We start from the raw sequence: 27,802 nt of genomic DNA, 5'->3' as shown, positions 1-27,802 counted from the left end.
TTAGGATCTAAAAAAAAAAACAACACAAGAATCAATATGAAGTTTGTGGTAGATTTGTGTGGACTGAAAAGAGATTAACTGGTCAAATAAAAACACTCAAGGAATAAAAGGATTTACCTGTTTGGCTTTTTCTGTCCAGCAGAATGAGCCAGAGCAGCCTTTCCTCTCTGGAGAGCATCTGAGGTCACCACCTGTAGCTGGTTTCTCTGTTGCTTCTCCTCCGTTCAAAACAACAGTAACACATCTTATTCTTGCTGAAATGCCTTATGTGCATTGTAGTTGATCTACAGACTTGTGACTATAGGTTATAAGTACAGCTTTAATTGTTGCCACCTGTATTAACACCAAAGTTCAACTTACCACTGATGGTCTGCTGACGGGACAAGGTGGTGGAGGTCTGTTAGGGGGGTCGGGTCGGGAGTTTTCCGATGTTGGGGGTGAGGGATGGGGCTTGGGGGCCGTAGACGGTAAAGTTGGTAGTGCAGAGGAGGGTGCAGGAGGTGTGGCTTGGGGTTCTTTCTCCTGGGTCAAGCGAGATAGTACAGGAGGAGGTCGAACCTGGGCTGGAGTACGGTCCTGAGGAGAGGACTTTGTCTGAGGAGGAACCTGAGGCTGGGTCTGGGCCAGATCGGGTTTCTTTCTCTGCTCTGCCGCATAAGCAGGTATAGGGGGAGGCTTTACTGTAGGACGCACAATAGCATGTCTGGACCGAGGAGGGCAGGATGGGCTTGGACGAGGATTGGACTGACAAAATAGAGTTGAGAGATGCATTTATATATATGTGTATATATATATATATATATATATATATATATATATATATATATGTATGTATATATATATATATATATATGTGTGTGTGTGTGTGTGTGTGTGTATATATATGTGTGTGTATATATATGTATGTGTGTATATATGTATGTGTGTATATATATGTGTGTGTATATATATATGTGTGTGTGTATATATATATATATATATATATATATATATATATATAAAACATCACAAGATATGTTACCATGTTTGCATTCTAGGAAATATACCACTTTCTTACCAGCTGGTTTGAATCCTGCTTTCTTAGCAGGAATGTAGGATTGGTATGACCAGAGACATGGAGATGTTCAGTTTCGGTTGGCACTGAACAACTAAAGGGTAAAACACAAATATGGATCTGTCAGTTTCACAGTGAAACACTTTGGAAACATGGAATGAAGCAAAATGTCTGCTGGATACTGTACTTTATCAACCCATATCTATATATATATATACACAGATGCAGGAAAAAAGTTTTAATACTATATATATATATATATATATATATATATATATATATATATATATATATATATATAGCCATTAAGGAGCCACACACTTTGGATTTGGAGGTGGTGGAACAGAAGCTTTCAGTGGGCGGATCTTGTGTCTGTAGAAGCACCACAGTCCAACCGCAGCCAACACAACAAAAATAGCCAGAGGAAGGAGCAACAGGACCGGAAGGAGACTACCTGCTGAAGAACATTTGAAAATAAGACAGCTGAGATCATTGAACAGCTTAAAGATATAGCATGATAACTCTATAGAGCTAATTAGCTGACAGACTAATTCAGGTGTGAATTCTGATAGTCTGATGAACAAACTGATGGCGAGGTGTCTCACTATGGCTGATGACAGGTCCGCTGTCCACACTTCCTCCTGCCCCAGTCTGGTCACACCTAGGAGGGGCCCATCCTGAGTCGCAGTGGCAGTTGTGGTTATTGTTGCACAGCTGAAAAGAGAAGAGGTGAACATAATATCTTGCCATTCCCCACATATGTTTTGATGATTTGTTTCATTTCAAGTGCGCAAGTGCATTAAATGAAATGAAATGACAAAGTGTTTCTGATTCTGATATATTGAAATTACAGAATTTGTTTTGAGATTAATCTAAAACTAATGACTTGACAATTCTTCACCAACCCTGACCGGCACTCAAGGCTACCACTATAATGCTACAATCTTTTTTCCCAATGCTTTCTAAAACCTGTATTCACCACGCCTTATTGACAGTCATTATTAGATCCTCTGACGTTTTAAGACTAACAGGATTTTTATCTCTGCAGACACCTCAAGGTCACTCTAACAAGACGGAGTCCAAGTTTTCTATATGCTTGGTGGGCTGACAGCCAAACTGTCACTGTTAAACACTCCCTCTTCCCATCACACCCATCCCTTCCTTTGCCTGTCAGAAACCTACCCCGTGGCCATGGCACTTGGCATTGCACTCATCTGCTCTCAGAAAAGATGCGTTGCGGCACTCTCCCCCAAAGCAGATCTATCAAAGGAGAGTGGCGTGGGCATGAAGGAGGGAGACAAAAGAGAATAAAAGAAATGGACAGAAAGACGTGGTTTAGGAAAAAGCAAGTCATCATCGTGGGCGTGCAGCGGTCTGTGGCATGTGGGCGCTCTATAGACACACTAAAAATATTTAAAGGTACAATCTCCAATGGATGCACACAGCAGCCATCCGCCCCACTTCTTTTTTTGGCCAGACTTTGTAAATGTTGTTTGCTTTATTACTTGCAAATGAGAAAACCAGCCAATACCACATCGCTTTCAATTCCACCGTAAGCTCTCAGTTGCTTCCATTTCTCAAATTCACAATGTTGGCCTGATAGTGGGATATGAGCTTGTGTTGTGGCAGTACTCCACATAGCTATGGTGGCATGCCATTACAGACAGTACCTTTAATGTGGAATTGTCAAAAAGCAGCTCCGACAAATGAAATCTGATTTGGCACATCACCAAGTGTCAGTCCGAGTCTCACCGAGTCCTCACCACACTTGGTGCCGGTCATGACCAGGCCTGGGTCCAGAGTGTCCCCTTGTCTCTCGTCTCCCTGGCCGGGTGAGTAGACATGTGTTCCCCTGCACAGAATCCTCCTGTTGCCCAGGCGGACTGTGGTGTCAATGGGAACAGCATTGGTGTCAATGGGCTTGGAGGCAGAGCTGGAACATTGGATCTTCCCACATGTAGCATCTCTGCCAGAAACAGCAGAACAGGTTTCAGCATCAGACATTAGATTTAAACATAATTCCTGGTCGACATGACCAGTCAGTCTCTGTGAAAGGGGAGAGGAGGGGAGTGGTGTTGGCATTGCTGAATATATTGCTCTTCACCTCTCCTTGCAGCCCCTGTACTTCCCAAGCAGGTCTTTGCCACAATTCCCAAAGGCGTCCCCGGCCTCATTGACTCGCTTAAAACACAGGTCAGGGGCAGGGTGGCCATCTGTGATCGGAGGAAAGAAAATGCACAGGTAAATATAAACATGGCTGCTCACATGCGCGCCTGTTCACATCCATCCACACACACACACAAACACAGAATTGCGTGCACACACACACTTACAGACACGCACAAAAAATGCCAAGTGTTGCGGGGCCACCTGATGGAGGACAGATGGCATCCCATACTGTTCTGTATGGTTCCTGTGGTACAAGAGTCTCTCCTGGGAAGCTCTGCCACAATGTGAACACACACACACTTAACATGGGACATGGACCGCATCAAATAACAATCCTTGATCTCCTGACCCATGCTGTGTAAGTGAAATAATAAACCAGCGAGTTCATCGCTCTTTGGAAGGCAGTGAGGATAGATTTTCTATTTCTATCCAGCCCCTTTAGTTACACATAAACTGGATGATTAGTTATTTTAATATAGATGGAATAGATGGAAATGTATTTTATCACCTAAATATTCCAACGTCCACAACTGATGTGGAGGAATTTAGTAACGTTTAAATTTCTTGATTAAATATAATTTTTCAATCACACTAGAACACATGAAGTGACCGGTCTGCATGACATTGTTTAAATTACTACTGGATCTTCAGAAAGAGATATGGGTGTGGTCAGGCTCACACTGATTCTACAGGGTCTGAATGTAATCCAACTCCAACCAGTTAGAAAAATCAATGCAACGAGCTGATGAAAACAACAAAAGGCTATGCGCAACAACCATATTTAGGCAATGTGGGGACATATGTGATTTCCTAAAGCCTAACCTTTCAAATAAATAAATGCAAACATGGCTTTCATATTATTTCAATGCACGATTAGACATTTCCAACTGATGTCAGTGTCAACAAATATTAACAAATCTCATAGCTCATCTCATGAAATTTCATGTTCAGCTGTCAGATACTTGCAATTGCATCGATAGGAGAAACTGTGTACATCGAAAGCCCAGACAAGCCTAGTGTAATGCACAGTCTCACTTACCATATCTAAAACATTACAATATTTAATATTTTTCTTGACTATATATATATATATATATATAGAGAGAGAGAGAGAGAGAGAGAGAGAAAGAGAGATAGAGAGAGAGAGAGAGCAAGAGAGAGAGAGAGAGAGAGAGATGAGTGTGCGACACACGAAACAAGCTTGTACTGCTATGTATTAAGTTTTTTTTTCATATATATATATATATATATATATATATAAAATCCAGTGAGTCAAGTAAATTCTTTATGAGACAGTACAAGTCTGTTTCATGCCAAGCAATCATCAGCGGTCAATAAAGCTACTCGGGAAAGAACATACCATTTACTGCCTCGTCATGCACATCATGTGCACAACGTCCAATGGGGAAGGTAGAGGGGCGACATTCAAAAATTCAAAAAACACATGATCGCTAATGGTCCAATGGGGGGGGGGGGGCTGGTATTTGTCTATTGGCATGATTTATTTATAATTACAAAATAGGTGCTTATATCTATGTCTGCAACTGCTGGCCAATTCATTCCTGTTATTCAATGTGGACATTTCTGGTTTGGCAATGATAAAATAATTTCAGTTAGATATAGATTGCACATTTTACTACTGGTTGAATATGCTTTGTTTTTTGAGAGGATTTACTATCCAAAGCCATTGATTTTGCTGCTAAACACGCAGTGATATCCGAGCAAAACTTTGGAATGACAATGGAAACCCACGGCAGAGAAAAGGTAATAGCAAATTTGATGTAACCATGGGCAGCTTCAACGGGGCAGAAACGTGTGAACTAATTGGCATATATTTGTTATCTCAATTACAGGACCTAGACATCAATGTCAGACTCTATAGGAATGATGGGCTAGCAATTTGTAGCAAAACACCAAGAGAGGTCGAGCAAATTAAGAAAAATCACAATTGAAGCAAACAAAAAACAAATTGACTTTCTGGACATCTCAATGGACCTTAGGAACGGCACATACAAGCCGTACATTAAGCCCAACAACACGCTGCAGTATGTCCATAGAGAAAGCAACCACCCACCATCCATCTTGAAGAACATCCCAGAAAGCATTAATAGAAGACTCTCAAAATTATCATCTAGTGAGTCCATCTTCGATGAAGCTACACTCCCATATGAAGATGCATTACAAAATAGTGGCTACAATTTTAAGCTCAAGTACAACCCACCATTAAATACTGACTGCCAGCAAATCAACAAACGTAGCAGAAAACTAAACATCACCTGGTACAACCCTCCCTACAGTGACACCGTGGCCACACACATCGGTAAGCAGTTTTTTGAACTTTTGGATAAGTGCTTTACACTGGACCATCAACTGATGAAGACATTCAATAGGAACACAATCAAAATTAGTTACAGCTGCAGGCCTAACATTCAACAAATAATATTGTCCCACAACACAAGAATCATCAGCAAATCAATGACAACTTCATCACAATCGGACACTCCTAACTGCAACTGCTGTGTGAACGACTCATGCCCCCTGGAGAGAAAATGCCAGGTGAAAGGAGCTATCTACCAAGCTACGGTGACAAGAGATGACAACGGGAAAATAGAGACATATGTCGGTCTAACAGAGGGAACATTCAAAAAGAGATTTAATGTACACACGTGCAGCTTTAGAAACAAGAATTTACTTGACTCACTGGATTATATATATATATATATATATTCAAAGAATATATATATAATCCAGTGAGTCAAGTAAATTCTTTATGAGACAGTACAAGCCTGTTATGGCATGAAACAGGCTTGTACTGTCTCATAAGGAATTTACTTGACTCACTGGATTATTTTGCTCCTTATTTGTTGAGCACTTTCCCTACCATTGAGTGTTTCTTTTAACAAAGTTATATAAATATATAAATATATATATATGATATGGATATGGATATGGATATTGATAGTGTGTTGAGTCAACTCCTCTGATTTGTTTGAGAGAACCAAATCATCGCACCAGTACCTTTTTTTTTTTTTTTTTAAATGGTGGCGCTCTAAATTTGGAGCAAAGCTGAATATGTGGAAATAGGTGACACCTTGACAGCCACACAGAATTTCAAGTCAGCTGACCAACCTCCTCCCCAGAGCGACTGACACTGCTGCTCCAGGGTCAGACACATGCCAGTGTAGCAGTAGGCCTTCCCTCCTGCACAGGAAGTACCGTCCACCAAGTAAAAGTTGGCAGGACAAGACTCCACCTTCCCGTCGCAGTACTCTGGTAAATCACACGGCCCTGAGGGGCCACGGCACAGCACACCCGGAGGCTTTAGCTGGAAAGAGGGAAGGGGAGAGACAAACACCAGCAGAAATAAACCACCAGAAACAAAACAGTAGTAAGAGGACTTCTTTTTTTTTTTTTTTTTGGATCCCCCCAGTTGGATCCGGCCAATTAACCCACTCTTCCGAGCTGTCCTGGTCACTGCTCCACCCCCTCTGTTGATCTGGGTAGGGCTGCAGACTACCACATGCCTCTCTGATACATGTGGAGTCGCAAGCCACTTCTTTTCACCTGACAGTGAGAGGAGTTTCGCCAGGGGGACATAGCATGTGGGAAGATCATTCTATTCCCCCCCCCCCACAGGCACCCTGACCGACCAGAGGAGGCGCTAGTGCAGTGACCAAGACACATACCGACATCCAGCTTCGCACCCGCAGACACAGCCAATTGTGTCTCTAGGGATGCCCGACCAAGCCGAGGGTAACATGGGGATTCGAACTGGCGATCCCAATGTTGGTAGGCAACGGAATAGACCACTACGCTACTCGGGCGCCCCAAGGGTGAGAAAAACTTAAACATCTAAAGCTTAAAAGAGATGGAAGTAGATAAACACTAAAGTAAAAGAGGGCGATAGTATTCATGAACTAAGCATCCAAAACAAACTGGGTAAATTCAGATTCATTCATCCAATTCAGATTCATCTACTGCTAGCAAAATAATAAAAACAATTAATTTTTGTGTCTATCTAATTCCAATTACATTTTAGTGAAAGTACTCTAAAAGAATGATCTGAGTTTGCTGATTTTTTTCTTTTAATATGTTAATCATCCTAAAGAGAAGATAAATTTGTCATGTATTAATGCAAAGCCATAGGCTTCATACCCGGTAGCTGCATGGATCTTTGACCAGGCTATAAAAGTGTGCCAAGCCTCTTGCCTTTTCACAATGAATTGTTAATTTCACTTCAAGATTCAAGATCCTTTATTGTTACGTCTCATTACACAAGTACAAGAGAGTAAAATTCTTGTGTTTCTTGTACGTTTATCTATGAATTACAATGCACAGGTTTTCTTTTGACAGGGGAAAAGGTGTTTGAAGAGTTTATTGATGCATAAATTAGTACCTTGCAGTTATGACAGCAGACCCCATGAGCACACTCAGCCCCAGCTTTCAGAGTACAGTTATTGGCATTGCAGCAGGGACTAGTACACTCCTGTATAACCACAATAAGAGTAATTTGTGTTAGATTAATGCACACTAAACTTATACTTTAACACACTAGGGATGTTGATGAAGAGAATAGCATCCTTAACACATACTCATGCTCTTTCTCTTCTCTCTCTCTCTCTCTCTCTCTCTCTCTCTCTCTCTCTCTCTCTCTCTCTCTCTCTCTCTCTCTCTCTCTCTCTCTCTCTCTCTCTCTCTCTCACACACACACACACACACACACACACACACACACACACACACTTACCTCTTCATCTCCACAATCACACTCCTCTCCATCCTCCAGGTACCCGTTGCCACAGCGTTGGCCACCATAGATGGCTCTGGTGTTCGGCAGGTTAAAGAGGCACTTTCCTCCTCCAGAGCTCAGGTAGCGTATCAACTCTTTTTGGTTGCAGGTGTTAAACACACGAGGGAATGGGTGTCTGTGTAAATACAGCATGAAATGTCATATTTGACCAAATACAATTCTGCAAAGTCCATTACTCTACTACTTGATAGTTTACTGTATTTTACAGCCCTCACTGTTTTTATGGCATATCTGTATTGCTTATTTGTGCATCTCACCCAGTGGCAGCAGCCATGATGCATCCCCCATCGTCAGCTTTTGCATGGCAGCAGCCTGCACTGTCATGGCTCATCCCAAAGTTATGGCCCATCTCATGGGCCATGGTGGCTGCCACACCCACTGCAGACTTTGAGTGATCCTGTTTAGGACAGGGAAATGGGGTTGAGGTTCAAAGATGACTTAAAGATCTGCTGGCAAAGACAACTTTGGAAGAGACGGTGGATCAGAATGGAGAAGCGTTAGCATGTCACCTACATAATAAAATTCATATGTGTGGCATGCAGTTATAAACCGAGACATGGCACTCTTGTGCAAAACTAAGAAATATTAAATTCTCACAACCCATATTTAGTTATTCTCACAATAAGTAAGAACAGAAATACAAAGCTGCTAACACACTGCTGCCGACAGCCACAGATGTGAAGTACATCTCCAACTCTTTTTTTGTTTTTCACCAAAAATAATAGTCTTAAAATTTCTCCAAAGTGAGGCATGGCTTGTCAGTGCCAATCTAGTGGATATACAGAACCAGTATTAGTATAGATGCCTTCTCACCGCGTTCACTCCCCCAGACTGGTACTCGGAGCACATGGCTTTGAGAGGTGCCAACCCGATGGTGGTGCCCTGGAATGACATCCCCCTGGAGACACAAATGCCACTGCAGATTAGTTCCAGGTTGGGAAACATTCATTCATTCATACATTATCCAAACCGCTTATCCTTATTCAGGGTCACCGGGATGCTGGAGCCTATCCCAGCAGTCACTGGGCAGCAGGTGGGGAGACAGCCTGGACAGGCCGCCAGACCATCACAGGGCCAACACACACACACACTTTCACACCTAGGGACAATTCAGTACCACTGGTTCACCTGACCTACAAGTCTTTGGACTGTGGGAGGAAACGGGAGCACCCAGAGGAAACCCACGCAGACATGGGGAGAACATGCAAACTCCACACAGAGGATGACCTGGGATGACCCCCAAGGTTGGACTATCCCGAGGTTTGAACCCAGGACCTTCTTGCTGTGAGGCAACCGCGCTAACCACTGTGCCACCATGCCACAGTGGGAAACATCCATCCATCCATTATCCGAACCGCTTATCCTGCTCTCAGGGTCGCGGGGATGCTGGAGCCTATCCCAGCAGTCATTGGGCAGCAGGCGGGGAGACACCCTGGACAGGCCGCCAGGCCATCACACACACACACACACACACACACACACACACACACACACACACACACACACACACACACATTCAAGCCTAGGGGCAATTTAGTACAGCCGATTCACCTGACCTACGTGTCTTTGGACTGTGGGAGGAAACCAGAGCCCCTGGATGAAACCCACGCAGACACGGGGAGAACATGCAAACTCCACACAGAGGACCCGGGATGACCCCAAAGTTGGACTACCCTGGGGCTCGAACTCAGGACCTTCTTGCTGTGAGGTGACCATGCTAACCACTACGCCACTGTGCCAGGTTGGGAAACAATCCATTCAAAATGTTACCGATATCGGCACTGATTACTTCCAGAGGTTGGGATGATTTGAGCTATCTACTAAAGGCTCATAAAGAGATAGGGGACAATAGAAGGAGGGAGAGGGGGTATCATCAACTGAAAAACATTAAAAGAAATAGAAGCAGGAAGTGCTTCAGCCACTGACGTGATGAGTTGAGCATTGTCATTGGGCAGCATGTGGAGATGCTTGCGCCTCCAAGCCAGAAAGGCCCCCAAGGTGCTGTATGGGTTGTCAGATACGTTGATCCTATCTTGGTCCGACCACACTTCCAAACCAATCACTGCCACGCGGATGCTCAGCGCCTTGTAGTACTGGGACAGGAACATGGAAAGGATCGACATAAACATAGCAGAAAACAGATAGACATAGAGTCACAGGAAAAGCATCTAATACACCAATAAAAACAGGCAAGATGGAATAATGTTTGTGGTTTTCACACCTTTTTCTGCACAGTTACCTTATCAACATAATTAGCAGCCTCCAATAACTTCATTTTGGTACTCTCAAGATTTCGCTCATGGTTCTGAAACTGAAAAAGAGATAAAACCATACAAAGCACACACACACACACACACACACACACACACACACACACACACACACACACACACACACACACACAGGATGTGTTTTATCTGGTAAAACCTCAAGGAGGTGTCTCAAACTTGAAATGAAAAAAAGGATGTGATTTAAGTCTATGCTGGAACATCAACTGATGCCTCTAATTGCCCTCACATTACCCCCAGTATTACTCTTGCGCATAAACATTTTTTTTCTTCTATCAAATACAGTTATATTAAGGATATAAAGTAGATCAAAAATACTTTCATAAGTTTTCATTGTCTTCCAATTCCTAGTTTATTTTTTGATTTCTACTACAGAACTCAAACACAATTAAAATGCCAATGAGGAAAAAGAGGGGAGAAAAAACTCTCCAAGCTAAGGCACACCTTAAGTTAAAATGCCCACGCATAGCGGCTCATGCTTCTTCAGGGCATGATATAAATAAGCCGAGGAAGGACATGTCACTATAATAAAGGCTTTTTTTTAAGCATTTCTGCTTTGTTTGACAACGACAGTAGAGAGAGAGAGAGAGAGAGAGAGAGAGAGAGAGAAAAGGCAGGGGAGAGAGAGGGGCTGACAGGCAGCAAAGGGTCTGGGCTGGATTTGAACCCAGCCTTGATACATGGTACACACTGTACCCCTCTGTACAGATCACCTACACCAACCACGCCGTCGCTTTCACTAGGCCACAGCCCGAACAAAATGTCTTCTAAGGCAGTTTTTCCAGATGAGTGATGGGTGAGTAAAGGTGCGTGTGTGTGTGTGTGTGTGTGTGTGTGTGTGTGTGTGTGTGTGTGTGTGTGTGTGTGTGTGTGTGTGTGTGTGTGTGTGTGTCAGGGTCGCAGGGATGCTGGAGCCTATCCCAGCAGTCATTGGGCGGCAGGTAGGGAGACACCCTGGACAGGCCGCCAGGCCATCACAGGGCTGACTCACTTCTAGTCAAAACTATTACTTAGGGGCTTTATTCTTTTTCAGCTGTACTTGTGGTTTGGCTCTTTACAAGTTGTAGAGGAACTCAGCAGCTTCTGTTTGGCCTCGTTCATCAATTGTTCATACGTACAAATTTGCTCTTACACACCCATGGGATCTTTTAGCCCTGAGGTTTGTCTGACAGATCAGTGTAGAAACTGGCTAACCCCTGAATTTAGACACCCGTTTTCTAACACTGATGTCTTTGCATATGTGTGTGTGTGTGTGTGTGTGTGTGTGTGTGTGTGTGTGTGTGTGTGTGTGTGTGTGTGTGTGTGTGTGTGTGTGTGTGTGTGTGTGTGTGTGTGTGTGCATCTATCCTTACCTCAGCATGGTCTGCTACCAGCAACAGCTCCACATACTTCATACTCTGGCTCAAGTCCCGTTTTTCCTGTAAGCAGAGAGACGGTCATAGTTACAGGTTCGATAAAATGCTACTAAAGCTGAATAGGTGGGGGGGGGGGGAACCCGCTGTCATACTTTGTGGAGAATGAGGGGAGACTCTCACCCAGGTTAAGAACATAAACACAAAAGCGCTGTTCATACCCCTGTTTGGACTCACTCTGTCTCTCTGTGGCATTATCATTCCATGGATGAGGTTGCTAAGCCCATGCTCAGGCTCCTTGTGACCAGGTTGATGTAGGCAGCTTCCGTTGGGCAGATGGAGGCTCTCAGCTCTGAACACAGCATACTGTTGCAGGTCCGTGGAGACCGGGAGCGGTTCTATCAGGTAGCTGACGCTGCTGTTCAGAGAAATCAGTCCCCTGGGGAAACAAAGGCACTCCTAATCTTTCCACTCGAGCATACCGCGGCTTAAAACAGGGGCAACATGAACTTGCGTCATATGTCTTCTCAACGCACGTCGTAGAAAAATGCAAAAGAAAAAAAACAATAAAACATTAATGAATGAAAGAATGAAAGCCATTATATTTGACATTGTATTCTTACAACGAATTATATTCTTATAATGAATTTGTTCTCTGCATTTAACCCATCCTATTGTATAGCAGCAGTGGGCAGCTGCAGCACCTGGGGACAAACTCCAGTTCTCCTTTCCATTGCCTTGCTCAGGGGCACAGACAGGAGTATTAACCCTAACATGCATGTCTTTTTGATGGTGGGAGGAAACCGGAGCATCAATAGGAAACCCACGCAGACACGAAGAGATCATGCAAATTCCACACAGAAAGGACCTGGGACAGTCTGGGGTTCAAACCCAGGACCTTCTTGCTGTGAGGCAACAGTGCTAACCACTGGACCACCATGCCGCCCACTGCCCACCCTGCCATCCTACTCCACTGTCCTTTCAAATTTCAACTTAACCAAAAGGTCATATTGGAATATTGTGTTCTACCACTTAAGAGTTATTATACTGTCAACTGGAAACATATTGAAAACCATATGGTGTCTTGTCATCTGGAAGACTACATCACAGGAAGAGTTAACAGCAGGGGTATAAATCTGCTTGTGCTGGAGGTTGCACATAGGTGGAGCAGAGCGATGCATGTCTCATGTGGATTTGCATCAATCGAGAGAGCCAAAGCAATACACAATTCTCTGGCCTCCTCAAATGTGCATTCATAAGCATGGATACTTATGTTACAGACACACACACACACACACATGCTCACGCACACACACAAACAGCTGTAGAAAACATCTGGAGAGGTCGACACCCACATGTGTCCAAAATTATAGCTCACCCTGATGAGGTCCCCTGAGTCTAAGTGATTACATGTGAATGTGTATGTGTGTGTGTGTGTGTTTGTGTGTGTGTGTATGCACTCAATGCCTCTCTGCAGACTAGAGAATGTATATTAGTCGGGGGCTGTATTCCTTCATTCATTCATCCTGCAGATGTGGCGCACTGAGCATGAACGGACAGACACATGGTTTTAACCTCTTTTAATGTGTGTCTGTTCCTCCTCTGAGTGTTGTGCTTTTCTGAATACCTCTGCCAGCAAATATCAGCTGCACTGGAGCCTGACTACGGAGGGAAAAACTGGATTTCTCAACTGTACTGCCCTCAGTGAACCACTGCTGGAGCCACTGACCTACTAACATACTGACTGCCCTACATACTGCATACTTCTAAGATCACTTATCACTTGTCTATTCAACCACAGTTTGATCACAGACACCGTGTGCTGTGCAGGCTTTGTGTGAGAACTCCTGCCCTCTTCTGCAACATCAGGTGGCGCTTTCTTACCTGAGTCCTGAGCATGTGCTGACCGCCAGGCTGGAGCCCTCCACACCCACAACCTCCCCGTGATAGAAACAGTGGCCCTGAAACACAAAAACGGTCTTCTCTATACATCTCAAATACATCTCAAATACATCTCCCCATGTAGACGAAGCAGGGCGGCTTTGTACACAAGAAGACATGCCATCAGAGGAAAAACCCAGACTAGAGCCTCTACACTGGAAATAATGCTCTCCACCCACATGAAAACGGACTATAGTGGAACCATAAAGAATTACTTCCTTTGTTTTCTTTCAACACATTACAATACAAATACTGTAGTATTTCTGTCGTGTAGAAAGTGTTCCCAAAGTTATACTGTAGCACATATTATAGTATTTGTATTTGTTTGTTTTTGTTTTGGATTTTTCCCCGTTTTTCTCCCCGATTGTACTTGGTCAATTACTCCACTCTTCCGAGCCATCCCAGTCGCTGCTTCTCCACCCCCTCTGCCGATCTGGGGTGGGCTGCAGCCTACCACATGCCTCCTCTGATACATGCGGAGTCGCAAGCCGCTTCTTTTCACCTGACAGTGAGGAGTTTCGCCAGGGGGAAGTAGCGCGTGGGAGGCTCACGCTATTCCCCCCAGTTCCCCCTCCCCCCTGAACAGGCGCCTCAACCAACCAGAGGAGGCGCTAGTGCAGTGACCAGGACACATACCCACATCCGGCTTCCCATCCGCAGACACGGCCAATTGTGTCTGTAGGGACGCCTGACCAAGCCGGAGGTAACACGGGGATTCGAACCAGAGAGCCCCGTGTTGGTAGGCAATGGAATAGACCGCTACGCTACCCAGACACCCTGTTATAGTGTTTGTATAGTAATACCATGGATAAGAAACAGGAGATACTACAATCATTTCTTATTTTCTATGGTTTTAAGTGTTCTAAGTGGGTTTTTTTTTGTTTTTTGTTTTTTTTTAAGAAATTGAATCTCTTCTATCTGCGGGGGTGCTATTCCCTGACCTGGATGTTGAGTATTGCATACGAAATTAGAGTTTACCCCACAGGGATCAATAAGGCATCACTCTATTATTGTGTTGGCAGGTTCTAATTGCATGGAATGTTGTTGTTATTTTTTATTTATTGTCTGCTGTCTTCATGTGGTCCTATTTCATCGACCAAATCAATGGTTCGCCATTCCACGATGATTTAAGTCCTCTCCATTTTGGGAACATCAAGCTGTTCCATAGACTTACAGTGTAGGTGGGAGAGGAGGTCTGGCGGGCCCCGCCGGGAGTATACCATATCTCCTGATATCCAGGGGCCAATAACTGCCTAGAATAAAGAAAGTACAAACACAGTGACACTTACAAAGAGAATATACTATGCAGTGCTGGGCATGCAATCTGCTGGAGCAGGGAAAAAGATGGTGGAATAATGGGGGTAGGAGAAGATATATAGAGGTTGTAGGAAAAGGAACAGGCTGAGTTTTTCTCCAGTGGTAAGCAGCTCATAAAACATTCATTTTGACAGAGCTACTCTTCAGAGTAAGCGCTTGAAAGCTTTACACTGAGATCTTTGCTGGGATAAGAATGAAAACTGGGTTTAATGCAAGAACTGTATTGTGAAAGCCTCCATATGCACCTTTGCTAACTTCGGCTAAACGACCCCCTTTTAACCTCATGGGCAGAGCGGCCGAGGAGACATCCTTATCGTGAGAGTTTGTGTTCATTGGCGTGTCCAGAATTCTGCATGTTTGACAGGACTATTATTCACCTAACTCCTCCTATGGCCATGGGCCATGGAGGAGTTTTTTTTTCTTCTTCCCTTTATCTGTTGATATTCTCCACAAGTACACTAACATATGAACAGTCCATGGGAGAATGACAGCTCTGGCAAATATAAACAAAGACAGAACAATTAACAATCATTCTCATCATGAAAAGACATAATATCCCACTCTCCCTGTGCGTGTGTGTGTGTATATATATGCATGTGTGTGTATATATATATATATATGCATATGTGTGTGTGTTGGTGTGTGGGTGTATCGCTGGACTCAGACTGTCTCTGTCAGACTGTAATATATCAACCTACTGGCCTAATATTTACATTTTCTGCAGATGCTTGTTTTCCTGTCCTTCTCTTGCCAAGCCTGTCTCAATCCATTCTTCCTGTTTTCATTCATAAACTCGGTTTTGCCTCACAGCTGGTATTTCTCTATCTCTCTCTCAAAATTTGCTTTCATCCTTATCCTCCACATTGTTTCAGATCCCTCAAACGGGAGGTCTAGAGCTGGAGCACCCAGGAACACAGGGAAGCAGACTCTGGAGAGAAGCCCGTCTTAATTGAGGCGGGGAATCTTAGGTGGTCGTCACTTGGTTAGGTAAGACTTTGACTAAGATCTTTTTATCCGTCAGTGTCTCTGTTCACTGTTCATCATGTCTGGTCATCAATTACCAATACCTCTCTGTGAGGTTGTGGCTGATGTTTTATTGAATTGCTCTCATTCCCTTTACAACGACCTAGGATGAAGTCAGTGAGTGACAAAGAGAAATCAAACGGGCTGGCTGCTGAAGATGAATGAAGGGAATGAGGTGACATAATCTTCCTTCCTGTCGTCAAATGCCCCATGGCGGCCATGCCTGCTGAAACAATAGCAGCTTGTTGATACAATCAGCCACAAGAAAAAAAAAACAAATGCAGACAGAGAAAGGCCCGTCTCATCTCTCAACAGACCAACAGACTATCACTCTGGTATTGGGGATGGGGGTAAAAGGACAATTGGGGGAAGGGGGTGTTTTATTTAGACATGGCTCTCTGAGCCAGACACGCATGTATGTATGAATGAAAGTATGAGCATGAGCACATAAACACATACATTCATTCACCACACAGACACGCACACACACACACACACACACACACACACACACACACACACACACACACACACACACACACACACACACACACACTCAAAGCCTCATGAAGTCCAGCAGACGCCTCAAATGGTCATGTCGTGGCAGCACATCTGAATGACGTCTCAATTAACTGGGTAATCCCCTACTGTACCGTGATGAGCTCTATCAAGACCCCCCCCGCCCCTCCCCACTCTTTTTCCATTTCCATTGTTGGCATATCTCTGGCTTTGCTGCTCTTCTCACTCTACACATCTTCCCAACAGAGCCGCTCCTACATCTTCAAACACATTCTTTCTTTCTGTCTCTCTTGTACTGCCCCCGACAGGCACAATTAAGTGGCATAATGGCTGATGATTAACTGAGGTCCCATTGCTACTGTCCCCCAGTTGCTATATATAAAGGGCAACCGCTTCAGACATAAAGAAAGACATAAAAATCAATCTCTCTCCATCTCTCTCTCCCTCTCTCCCCTGCTTGTTCTATATAACCGACGACTACATGACACGTAGACACAACATGGCTTTAACTACAAAAAATACAACCATTACCTCAGAAAACTTAATGATTTGACTGAATATGGGACCATTCTGAAAAATATATGTACAGGGAAAAACAGTTCAGGAAAAAATGGAAGAAAGAAGAAGAGAAGGGCATATTTGAGAAAGGCGAGGAGAGAAGAGCCATGGATAAATACTGACAAATCCGCTGAATGTTTCTCTTTTTCTTTTTTGTGTGCGTAATTTTCCAATCTATCACTACATTGTTTATAAACTAAATGACAAGCAATATGTTAATAGAAGTGGAGTGAAATGTGATTTCAAATCGTAAACGAAACACCCGGATCTGCATTGCATTAAGTTTTTTGCTCACTCTTAATCTCTGCATGGTTGGCTTCATTAGCGAGTCAAATTCTTACACCACCACTCACAGAACAACCCCCCCACCCACACCCCAAACCCCTTAACCTAACTGAAATATGGCAGATGCAGCAAGGGGGGGGGGCTTGCAAATCAAGATAGAGCAGATCTCTTTGTGGTGGAGGGAGTTTGAGGGTTTTCAGGAGTTTGGATGTGCTCCAGGCTCCAGACAGATGCAGTGATTGAGGAGGGCACTACAGGCTGAATCAGGACTCTCTGGCAGCGAGACTGAGACAAAGCCTTGGTTCAGTCTATGGTCTATGGGGTGGGGTGGGAGGGGATGGACGTTGCACTGATGCTAATGCAGTGGGGGGGAGTGGGTGAGGAGGGGGTGGGGGTTGGACTAATGCATCAGGGTCAGTGGGTCACATTCTCTCATGGTATCGGATGACATCAGCAGGCATGGGAGGAGGAAGGAGAGGGGATGACGTAATTCAAAACACCAATTTAGCACTGAATGGTGAAGAGGCTTTTATTGCACCAGGGTGACAGTGGTTCATATAGTTTTTGTATGGGCATGTGTGTGTGTTTATGTGTGTGTGTCTGCCAGTGTCCAACATGGAGGCCTGGATAAAAGACATCTTAGCAGACGGCGTCTCAGCTCCGTGAGACTAAACATAGACTAAAAGGAAAACAGGGACAAGCAAATATATCTTTTTCTCTCCCTGCTCCTTGGACCTGCTATCCGTCATGGCCAGCTTTAACATTAATGTGCATTCTGTTAGATCTGTTTGTGTTTCTTTGGGTTACTGTGTGTGTGTGTGTGTGTGTGTGTGTGTGTGTGTGTGTGTGCCTGTGTGTGCCTGTGTGTGTCATTTGTCTGCGGGTGGCCATGATCTCCCACCCTGAGTTTAGAGGACATGTGGGAGATGTATATTGGCTCCAGATCCCTGGGGAATTACAGATGAGGTGAGGGGGAGAGAGAAATGAGGAGTGATGAGGTATTTAATTTCATATAAGATAGTAGGACAGGAGAGGAGAGGAGAGGAGAGGAGAGGAGAGGAGGGGAGAAGAGAGGAGAGGAGAGGACAGGAGAGGAGAACAACAGAAAAATGTAGAGCAGTTGGAAGAGACGAGATGAGATGAGAACAAAGGAGATGAGGCAAGAGGAGATGAGAGGAGACAAGGAGAAGAGAAGAGAAGAGAAGAGAAGAGAAGAGAAGAGAAGAGAAGAGAAGAGAAGAGAAGAGAAGAGAAGAGAAGAGCACGAAAAAGAAGTAGAAAAGAGAAAAGCAGAATAGAGGCCCTGGAAAAGAAGAAATAAGAAAATATAAGTAGAGAAAAGAAGAAAGTGGAGTAGGATACAGAACAGAGGAGAGGAGCAAAAAGGAGTGCAGAGGCTTGGGTGGGAGGAAAGGAGTGTAAGGACATGATAAAGTGATAAGAGGAGAGGAGAGAAGAGAATAGGAGGGAAGAGTAGAGGTGTAATGTTATGAGCAGTTCCCTGGGGAGTGCTGCAATCAGGGTTCGTACACTTTGGGGTGAGCAGGCAGGGCAAAGGACACTGAAAGACATGGAGGATGACATCAGCACTATCTCGCCCAGGCACAGAAAAATACACACCCAAACTGAGCCCGACAGTCACCTTTCTGCTTCCATGACTTTTCTGACCTCAACCCATCTCCTCTCATTCACTCCCATCAGTCACTTCCTTCCACTCTCTCTCTGTTTCTCCAGCCTTCTCTCTGTCGCTTCCTCTGCTCTCTGCTCCCTGAGTCAGCGCACAGATCTGCCCGGCTCTTAACCAAATCACCCTTCTCTTCTAGGCTTGCCACAGCCTTTCATTAAGATAAAAGCTTGAGCTGATGTAAAGTGAGAGGAGAAGACTCACACACGTACAGACACACACACACACACACACACACGATCCTGCAAGCCTTCCCATATTTTCACACAAACATACATATACAAACATGTGTATACACACACACACACACACACACACACACACACACACACACACACACACACACACACACACACACACACACACACACACACGCACGGTCATCGGAAGGAAGGACACAAGGGCCCCAGATTCCATAGTTGGACTAAGTGATTCATACTGAAAAACTGATAGGGTGCTGGACTGAAACAGAACTATGCAATCTAAGACAGAGAAGACTGGAGGGGGGAAAAGAGAAAAGACTAGGTACGATTAAGGCCAATTCAAGCCCCATGTAGTTTTCCGTTTCTGGTGTGGGAAGATGGCGGCGCAAATTCATGTTTGCAGCAGCCTCACCCAGTACCGGTGGGACAATTTAGACAATTTAAGACCCATAAACCTGCTTAATAAAGACTGTAAAATTCCAACTCATATTTAAGCAAACGGATTGAAAGCCAGTATCACACAAATGATCTCGGACACACAATCAGGATGCTTAATTCATAACAACATATGACTTGTACTTGACTTATTGAATTACAACTATTTGATTAAAGAGGAAGGTTTTATCTTGTTTTTGGATTTTTTTTAAAAGCCTTTGACATGGTTGAACACAAGTTTATGTTTCGTACTTTAGAATTGTTTGGATTAGGAGAAAACTTTATAAATTTAGTTAAACTAATTTATAAGGATACTAATAGCATAGTCTTATTACCACAAGGTCCATCTCAAAGATTCTTAATTGATAGAGGAATTAAACAAGGTTGTCCCATCTCTCCTCTGCTTTTTATCGCTGCAGCAGAAATGCTCTCCATTCTTGTGAAAAATTCAGATTTTGAAAAATTGACAGCATTAGGTAACAGTTGTCAATCAGCCAACTGACAGATAATACAACCATTTTCATGAAAAATGGTAATCAAATTCCAAAAAAATTCTCAATACAATTGATTTCTTCTCTAAGGCATCTGGTTTAAGATTAATCCTAATAAAATATGAATTACTTCAAATTCATAACTCTCCTCTGACAACAATTCACAATATCCCGGTTAAATCAACTGTTAAATACTTAGGTAAACACATTACAAAGGAGAACACACTGGATAATCTCAACATTTGGAATAATCTAGATAAACATAAATCTTATCTGAATTCGTGGTCCCAAAGGGACATCTCTATTACTGGCCAAAATTTTCTCACAAAAAACGGAGTGCATTTCAAGATTCATTTACCCAGTTTAATCGATGTCACTCCCAAAAAATGCAATGAAAGCACTAAACCAGGTCAACTTTAATTATATCTGGAAAAGAAAAACACACTATATTAGAAAAGGAATTATAAGGAAGGAGGGCTAAAAGCCACTGACACTGAATGTATTAATGGTACTATCAAAATAAATTGGTTAAGATCCTTTGTGAAAAATGAAAATAGCTTATGGTTCTATATCCCAAGCCAAATTTTTATGAAGCTTGGCGGCATCAACCTTCTTCTTAGATGTAATTATGTCCTTAAAAAAACTCCCTATCAAATTATCCACGTTTCATCAACAGATATTACTATATTGAAAATGATCTACAAGCATTTTAGCCCCCATACCACTCCACTGTGGAATTGCAGGTATGTGGTATTTAGAAATAAATCCTTGTTTTATAAAAATTGGCTTGAGAAAGGAATATGGTCTGTAATGCGCTTAATGGAAAATACAGGAAACGTGGTATCTCATGAGAATTTTTGTCCAAAATGTAATTTAAATGACCAAAAACAATATGATACTGTAACGTGCATGGATAAGAAGACACGCTGGCCGCTGGCTCGCAGATCTGACACTTTAGTCGAGCGGTTAGCGATGCCTCCTACGGTGCGGGCGATACGGGTTCGCTTCCCGGCCGCGGCAGTTACTGTGGTTGCGTTGTCCCCCGAATTCGCTATAATACTTTATCAAAGCAATCCCACACTCTGTAACCGCGATGTCTTATAACTTGTATCAATGTAGATCCGTACCTTCCTAAACTTTTGGTGAATGGACATGATCTCATCGGTCTAAAATTACCCAACACCACAATCTGGAGTCTTTTTCAAAGAATTATATCCATTTTAATCAAACAGAAACTCAATTTTACAATATTTCTCCAAAGATGAAGCTGAAAAATTGAGAACAAAATTCTTTAAGTTTCCAATTGCACCAAAATTAAAGGAAGTGCACTTTAAAATTCTCAATGGAATAGATCCTTCTGGGGAATTTTTAAGATATCGATTTGGTTTAGACTGTAACAACTGCTTATTTTGCAATGAACACATTGAAACAACAGAACATGTGTTTTATGAATGTCAGTTTGCTGGTGCGTTTTGAGAAGATCTGCATTACTGGTTGTTTCCTAAATTTGACAATTTCTCTGAACTAAAAAAGCAGATGGGATTTGTGGTATGTTTTTGAAAGATGGAATACAGGATTTGGCAATTAACACAGACATTATTCTTGAGAAGTTATTTTTACGCAAGAACAAATACCGGAAAACGCAGCCAACTTCTGCATATTTCACAGGGAACTATGTCATTATTTCTCAGCACTGATTTCTTTCTTCTTTCAGCTTTTTCCCTGTTTTTCAGGGGTCGCCACAGCAGATTTTACAGTTTCCATCAGGACCCTGTGAGGGCACAGCACCAATGCTGACCGTTGTTCGATCCGGTATGGTCTTGTCAATCTGCATATTGATTTGGCAAAATTTTACGTCGGATGCCCTTCCTGACACAACCACTAACCCTATGGACGGGGGCACAGGTAAAGCGCTGGATGCCATCCCAGTATTCATGGATTTCTCAGCACTGATGGAGAAGAATAATTCTATGAAACTCTCTGACTTGACGGAAGAACTTGAATTTGCAGAAACCTCCTAGGACTCCTCTCCTTTTCATTTATGTCCATCCATCCATCCATTAGCCAAACTACTTATCCTGCTCTCAGGGCCGCGGGGATGCTGGAGCCTATCCCAGCAGTCATTGGGCGGCGGAAACACCCTGGACAGACCGCCAGTCCATCACAGGGCCCCTTTCATTTTTTGTATTTAATTTTATTTATTTAATTTTCTTAATTTTCTTTACTTTATTTACCCCCCTTTCCTTTGTTTTATGTGTTTGTTGTATATAGAATTTAAACGTTTAACTTAAAAAAAAGGACCGGTGTGGGAAGACCCAGTACCGTCCATGCATTGTCTTTGTCCACGTCTGCGTTTAAAATTTGTCTTGATGGCTGGGACAGCTGGCGCTGGATCGGCTGGGGGAGCTTGGTTTGCTGCGTGTTGTGGGCCCAGGGACCACGGCACTGCCTGGAGCTGCGACCGAGGAGGTAAACCCGAGGGCGGTCTGACAGGACGTGGAAGCGGGGCAGACTAAGCTAACTGCTAGCCCATGTAGATCGGCAGTTCCGATAACACCGAGGGCGGTCTGGCAGCGGCCTCGCCTGGCGCTGACTGTGGTGTTTTTGGTGTCGTCGTGTGGAGTGCGGGGAGGTGTGTCGAGAGAGCTGGCGTTGGATCGGCTGGGGGAGCCTGGTCTGCAGCATCCGGTGGGCCCGACGACCACGGCCCGGAGGTGCATACGACGAGGAAGCGGAAGCGGGGCAGGCTAAGCTAACTGCTAGCCCATGCAGACCAGCAGTTCCGACAGTCATCCTGGCTGGCGTTCGTTCCCTTTTACAGTGATTTTTTTTATAGTTTGGATAAATGCGTTAGTTTAGATATATGTGTTAGTTAGTATGTGTGTTCTTGAAGTTCTTTTCGTGTTGCGTAGCTACGTGAGTAACGTGTTTTGATGTTTTACGACAGTTGACTGCTTTACGTGTGAGTGCGTTGTGACGTAAAGAGATTTTATGTTGCGTTGAACTGCTGTGTGGACCTCCAAATTTGTTGTCTGCTCACTGAATATAACATTGGCGACGAGAGATGGTTAATACCACCGGTACCATTCCTGGCTGTGCCCGGCGGCCCTCCAGTCGTGGACCGCCTGGTTGATGGTTTTGAGACTTATCTTGACGCTATGAACTTTTCCGACATTACCGACAAGCGGAAGACAGCGATACTCCGCCACTGCCCAGGCCAGGAGGGACGTTTTACTACAGTTGGCGGCTTTACGTGTGAGTGCGTTGTGAAGCTGAATCAAACTGCTGGGTTTTGTGTTTACTGTGTGTTCGAGTTCTGTTGTCGGGTCACTGAATATAACGTGTTGCACTGCTGTGGGCTGGAGGAAACGGTATTTCGTATCATTTCATGTACGGAAGTTCATGACAAATAAAGTGTTCCTGATTCCTTATTATCCCTTCCAGGCAATGGAGCTGTCCACTCACAGATGAATAGGGCAAATGGACTGTGGCAGGGGGCAATGAGGACACGGGGGTCAGGACACAGGGATGGAGTTACCAGGGCTGCTGAAAGCATGCTCAATGGCTTCTTTCCACACAAAAAAACTGATCTCAAAAGCCAGAAAAAAAAGCTGATTTACATAAATTGCTTTTCTCACACCCTGTCATTGGAGTAAGGGAGGGGACAAACCACAACAGCCAAACCCGGCATGCAGTTAGCTGTGCAGGCTACAGGAGAAGGGGACGCCGGTAGGTGGAGGGGTTAGGAAGTGGATGTGAGTAATACTAAAACTTCATGGTAATTTCGATAACGTAGAGAGTGCTGACTCTCTACCACCATGTAACATAACTAGTATATCTGGTGAGCACATCATTCCCACTGCTACACAGGAAACTTTCAGTATGGATGCTCTTATCGTATCATTCTTCCTTTGGCGCTTCTCTACAGTGGAAATCTAAAGCCACACTGAGCAGCATACAGTATTTGTATAATATTGCCAGATTTATCTATATCTTTGTCCTCAGACATGTTAATGTTGCACGAATGAGTCAGCCCAGAGACAATATAATAGATGTGCCTTTCATTCAGCCCTAACAAAAAGACCAACAGGAAATGATAAGAATTAGAAATGATACAGCGCTTAACAGGTTTTACTGTAAAAATATATCCTAAACGGATTTTGCAGATTGCAAAATCTATTCAAATGTGCTGTTATTCTGACACAAAGAATGAATTCACGAGTGCTAACTACACCACACGTTTGGAAATGGTAAGATTTTCTTAGATATGGTTGGAAACATGCAATCTAGTGGTTTCAAAAGCAGCTGTTTTTTTTGCAAGTGACAAAAAAGGGGTTATCAGGTCGATTGCATTTCCTCTTCCTTTGAAGAGTTTTAAGTGAAAATTTGAGCAATCAGTTAAAAACCCTGTCTGTTTGTTCTTTTCCATCTGTCTGTCTTACAGCCCCCATGCCCACACACACCCAAACTATCACACACATGCACACACACACACATACACACACACACACACACACACACACACACACACACACACACACCATTGAGGATAATCACTCCACCAGAAGGTATTTTACCAGTGTGACCAACTGCTGTGAGTGCCACAGACAAGTCCCTCAGGGAATGGTCAGTAAGACACTGCACAGTCGTGTTCTGTATGAGTGTGTATGCATGTGTTTGAATGAGAGAGAGAGAGAGAGAGAGAGAGAGAGAGAGAGAGAGAGAGAGAGAGAGAGAGAGAGAGAGAGAGAGAGAGAGAGAGAGAGAGAGAGAGAGAGAGAGAGAGAGAGAGAGGGGTACAGGGACAGAAATGAAAACAAAGATAAGCACAGGCATACATACACTTGATAGTTGGTGCATTTTCCAAAAAACGAGCTTCATCTCTAAGAGCCCTAGAAGGCTTTGGCTCCATCATCTAAGACTCGCAGAGCCAAAGCCCACATTCACACCACTGACATCCCCAAAGCTTCCCCTGACTCTCCATCCACCTTGCCAGCGCATCGTCCATTTACACGGACTGGACACTCTCATTTCATTTCCTGTCCCCATCCCATTGTCACTAAGCAACCTTCCCTCAACAGATAACAGGAAGTTGAGTGCAAAGGTGCAATCTCACTTCCTGATTGCCCAAGGCACTCGGATCGGGTGTCATCCCGTGTGTCCTCCACACCCTTCTCGTTCCTTTCCTCCCACTCTTCATCCCCCTCTCTGCCTCTACGGGGGGACTGACCTTTATCTGCGTGACTGTGTGACAGCCAACATCTGGTCAAACAAATGGGTTCTCCGAAAAGTCCCATGGAGTTCTGAAGCCGCGAATTTGACCTTGATGGGCTGCAGCAGCAGTGTTGCTTTAATCACAATGGCACCTTTTTCTTTTAAACAAGGCAATATGTGAATTGCTTTCTGGCTCTGTGTTTCATTCTGCAGCCTATTACAAAGAAGCTCTGCCACTCTTCATGCCATAATCTGTCATCTGCATCATTATCCCAACACTTTGAATGAATCAAAATTATTATGCTTTCAGACACTCACTCGTTCCTTTCCAGGTGTAGTCTGAGCTCCTGCCCCTCAGCTGTGATCAGGACCTCTGTCTCTCCAGGGTGCTGCCATTATTGGGGAGATAACAAGATATATATGGGTCATTTATCTGATAGCAACCACTGATCAATCAAACCCGGGTCAATTCAAGATTGACAGGCTTTTCCACAACCTCAAAAATAATCTTATGTGAGTCAGTAGAGTGCGACAAAGCGAGCTCACCTCTTTGCCAGAGGACCTCCAGTGTCGGTCAGGGTGCAGCCATCTGACATAGGTAATCTCATAACTATCTATGAGCTGCAGGCTGCTCTTCAGGAAACTCTGCTCAGTTTGCCCTGAAACGATTGTTTCACACCAACACCTTAGCAGCAGGCAACAGCCCCTACACACTAACGTCTAAGTCATTTTATGATTGAATGGATCCGAGCAAAACTGCACAAATATGGGAACAAAAGGGTGAACGGGACACTTGTCTGTAGAGTTGTGCAGTTAAAAAAAAGAAAAGCGATTGATAATTTCACATTTGCTTATTTGCGGTGGGCAACGTATTGAAAACGGAGCGCGCATTCCAGCGTACTCTTCCGCAATCAACTCGTTACCAGTACCATATGCACTATGTATATATATATATATAGTATATACATATAGTATATATACATATAGTATATATATATATGTATGTATGACACATGTCCCACCCGTTCATTCAGGAGTAATGGAAACTCACCACTGTAAGCATCGCCTTCAGACACAGCAGACAAGACACACCGGAGGAGAACTATCAGACAGAGACACAGAGGAGACCGCACAGCATCCAAATACACATCAGAGCGGCACGGGCGCACTTCTGGACACATGGTAAAAAGACGGGTCGTTCAACTAAAATGCGGTGATCTGACACACTCATATGCTACGCCTTTGGGTGTGACATCGCACGTGGGGAAACAAAATTAAAAATAAGAAATGTTCAACATAAACGCTGCCGTTTTTTTTTGTTTTTTTTTTACATCGCGCCGAACCGCCGTTTCTCCTCAATAGGATGCTTGCAGAAGACGAGGGTGCGCTCTCCCTTTCATTGAGCCGGCCCCTCCCCTTTATCTCCACCACAGGGGCATGTTAACATGATGAGGTTGTGCACGACGAAGAAGACAGTGGCACAGAAATGCGGAAAAAAGGGGGTAACACGTACGTTATCATCGGGATTGGACGACATCCTCTCATTTGTAAGGGCAATGTCGAGTCGGCGGCCCATTGAGGATGGGCTTGAATGGAAACGTGCTGTCTTTAAATAACGGCCCTATTTTGCACTCTGTCTCCACCTGGGTAGAGATCGTGCAGCTCAAGAGTTGAGCTATGCAGCCTAAACAAATGACACTGGAAAACAGTGCCGATTTGATGGAATAGACATTCACAGCGACAAACAGCTTTGCATCAAAATTAATTGACCCCCCTCCCCCCATATTACGTACTGTTTATATATAACTACAGTAGGTTGTTTCCATCTAGAGGTGGCTGCCGGCAGCCATTCAAACTGAGCACGCTGTAAGTGTGTTAAATATGTCACAGGCCACATGCCACATGGATAGTGTATCAAGGGTGTGTGTGTGGTATTCTTAGAGCTGGTGATAGCGCAGGCAGATGAATCAGTTTAGGTATCCTCTAAATGGTGCCCTGGCTGCGAGACAACACTGGTCTTCATTGGCCTGGTATTGATTGCTGTTACTGTATTTAATACTACTGCACGCATACTTTCCCTGATGGTTGCAAGCGATGATATTGGTCCCCGAGCAGACAAGGAACTGTGCCGTATACCAAAATAACCAAGGACAACTCCTCAGTACTAGCGTTGGTCCACGAAGGGACCACGACACGCAGTCTGAGAGATCAACTAAAGGTAGTAGCATTTGGTCTAAATGCCATTCATGATATCAAATGATGATGTATTTTCAGAAGAGCAAAGTAAGGAGTGTCACATATGCGCACAACGTGGGCTAAGGGCAGATGTCTGCATCACTGTGAGACAACGACTCACAACAGATGACCGGCATTCCGTTTGGTATGAATGCCAACTCAAAACGGTGTGCACGCTGCACATGGTCAAGGCCACCAAAGAAAATCATTTGCAAACCTTTCAA

The 27,802-nt window shown here is 43.9% G+C and overlaps 1 protein-coding gene across 1 annotated transcript; it reads right to left on the bottom strand.

Annotated features, from left to right (window-relative positions):
* On the bottom strand, positions 1-27,715 carry adam19b (ADAM metallopeptidase domain 19b). Its single transcript, XM_056276516.1, has 23 exons — positions 27,700-27,715; positions 25,890-26,002; positions 25,662-25,732; positions 14,789-14,867; positions 13,558-13,634; positions 11,911-12,112; positions 11,674-11,739; positions 10,273-10,344; positions 9,960-10,126; positions 8,847-8,931; positions 8,291-8,430; positions 7,971-8,148; positions 7,620-7,709; positions 6,353-6,548; positions 3,159-3,267; positions 2,807-3,020; positions 2,237-2,314; positions 1,660-1,768; positions 1,376-1,508; positions 1,058-1,148; positions 361-744; positions 118-218; positions 1-7 (listed from the first exon to the last, which is right to left on the bottom strand). The coding sequence occupies exons 1-23, from the start codon at positions 27,713-27,715 to the stop codon at positions 1-3; spliced, it is 2,778 nt and encodes a 925-aa protein (XP_056132491.1).
* Between the last annotated feature and the right edge of the window lie 87 nt (positions 27,716-27,802).

The sequence above is a fragment of the Lampris incognitus genome, chromosome 1 (assembly GCF_029633865.1).
Source record: "Lampris incognitus isolate fLamInc1 chromosome 1, fLamInc1.hap2, whole genome shotgun sequence".
In the NCBI taxonomy this organism is placed as follows: Eukaryota; Metazoa; Chordata; class Actinopteri; order Lampriformes; family Lampridae; genus Lampris; species Lampris incognitus.
The sequence above is the reverse complement of the archived record's forward strand: the minus strand, read 5'-3'. Positions and strand labels throughout refer to the sequence as shown.

Excerpts from the sequence above, each read along its gene's own strand:
- adam19b (XM_056276516.1), bottom strand. Across the intron at positions 8,431-8,846 it reads AGTCTGGGGGAGTGAACGCG|GATCACTCAAAGTCTGCAGT; the intron begins GTGAGAAGGCAT and ends TGTCCTAAACAG. Across the intron at positions 2,315-2,806 it reads CCAAGTGTGGTGAGGACTCG|ATCTGCTTTGGGGGAGAGTG; the intron begins GTGAGACTCGGA and ends CTCCTTTGATAG.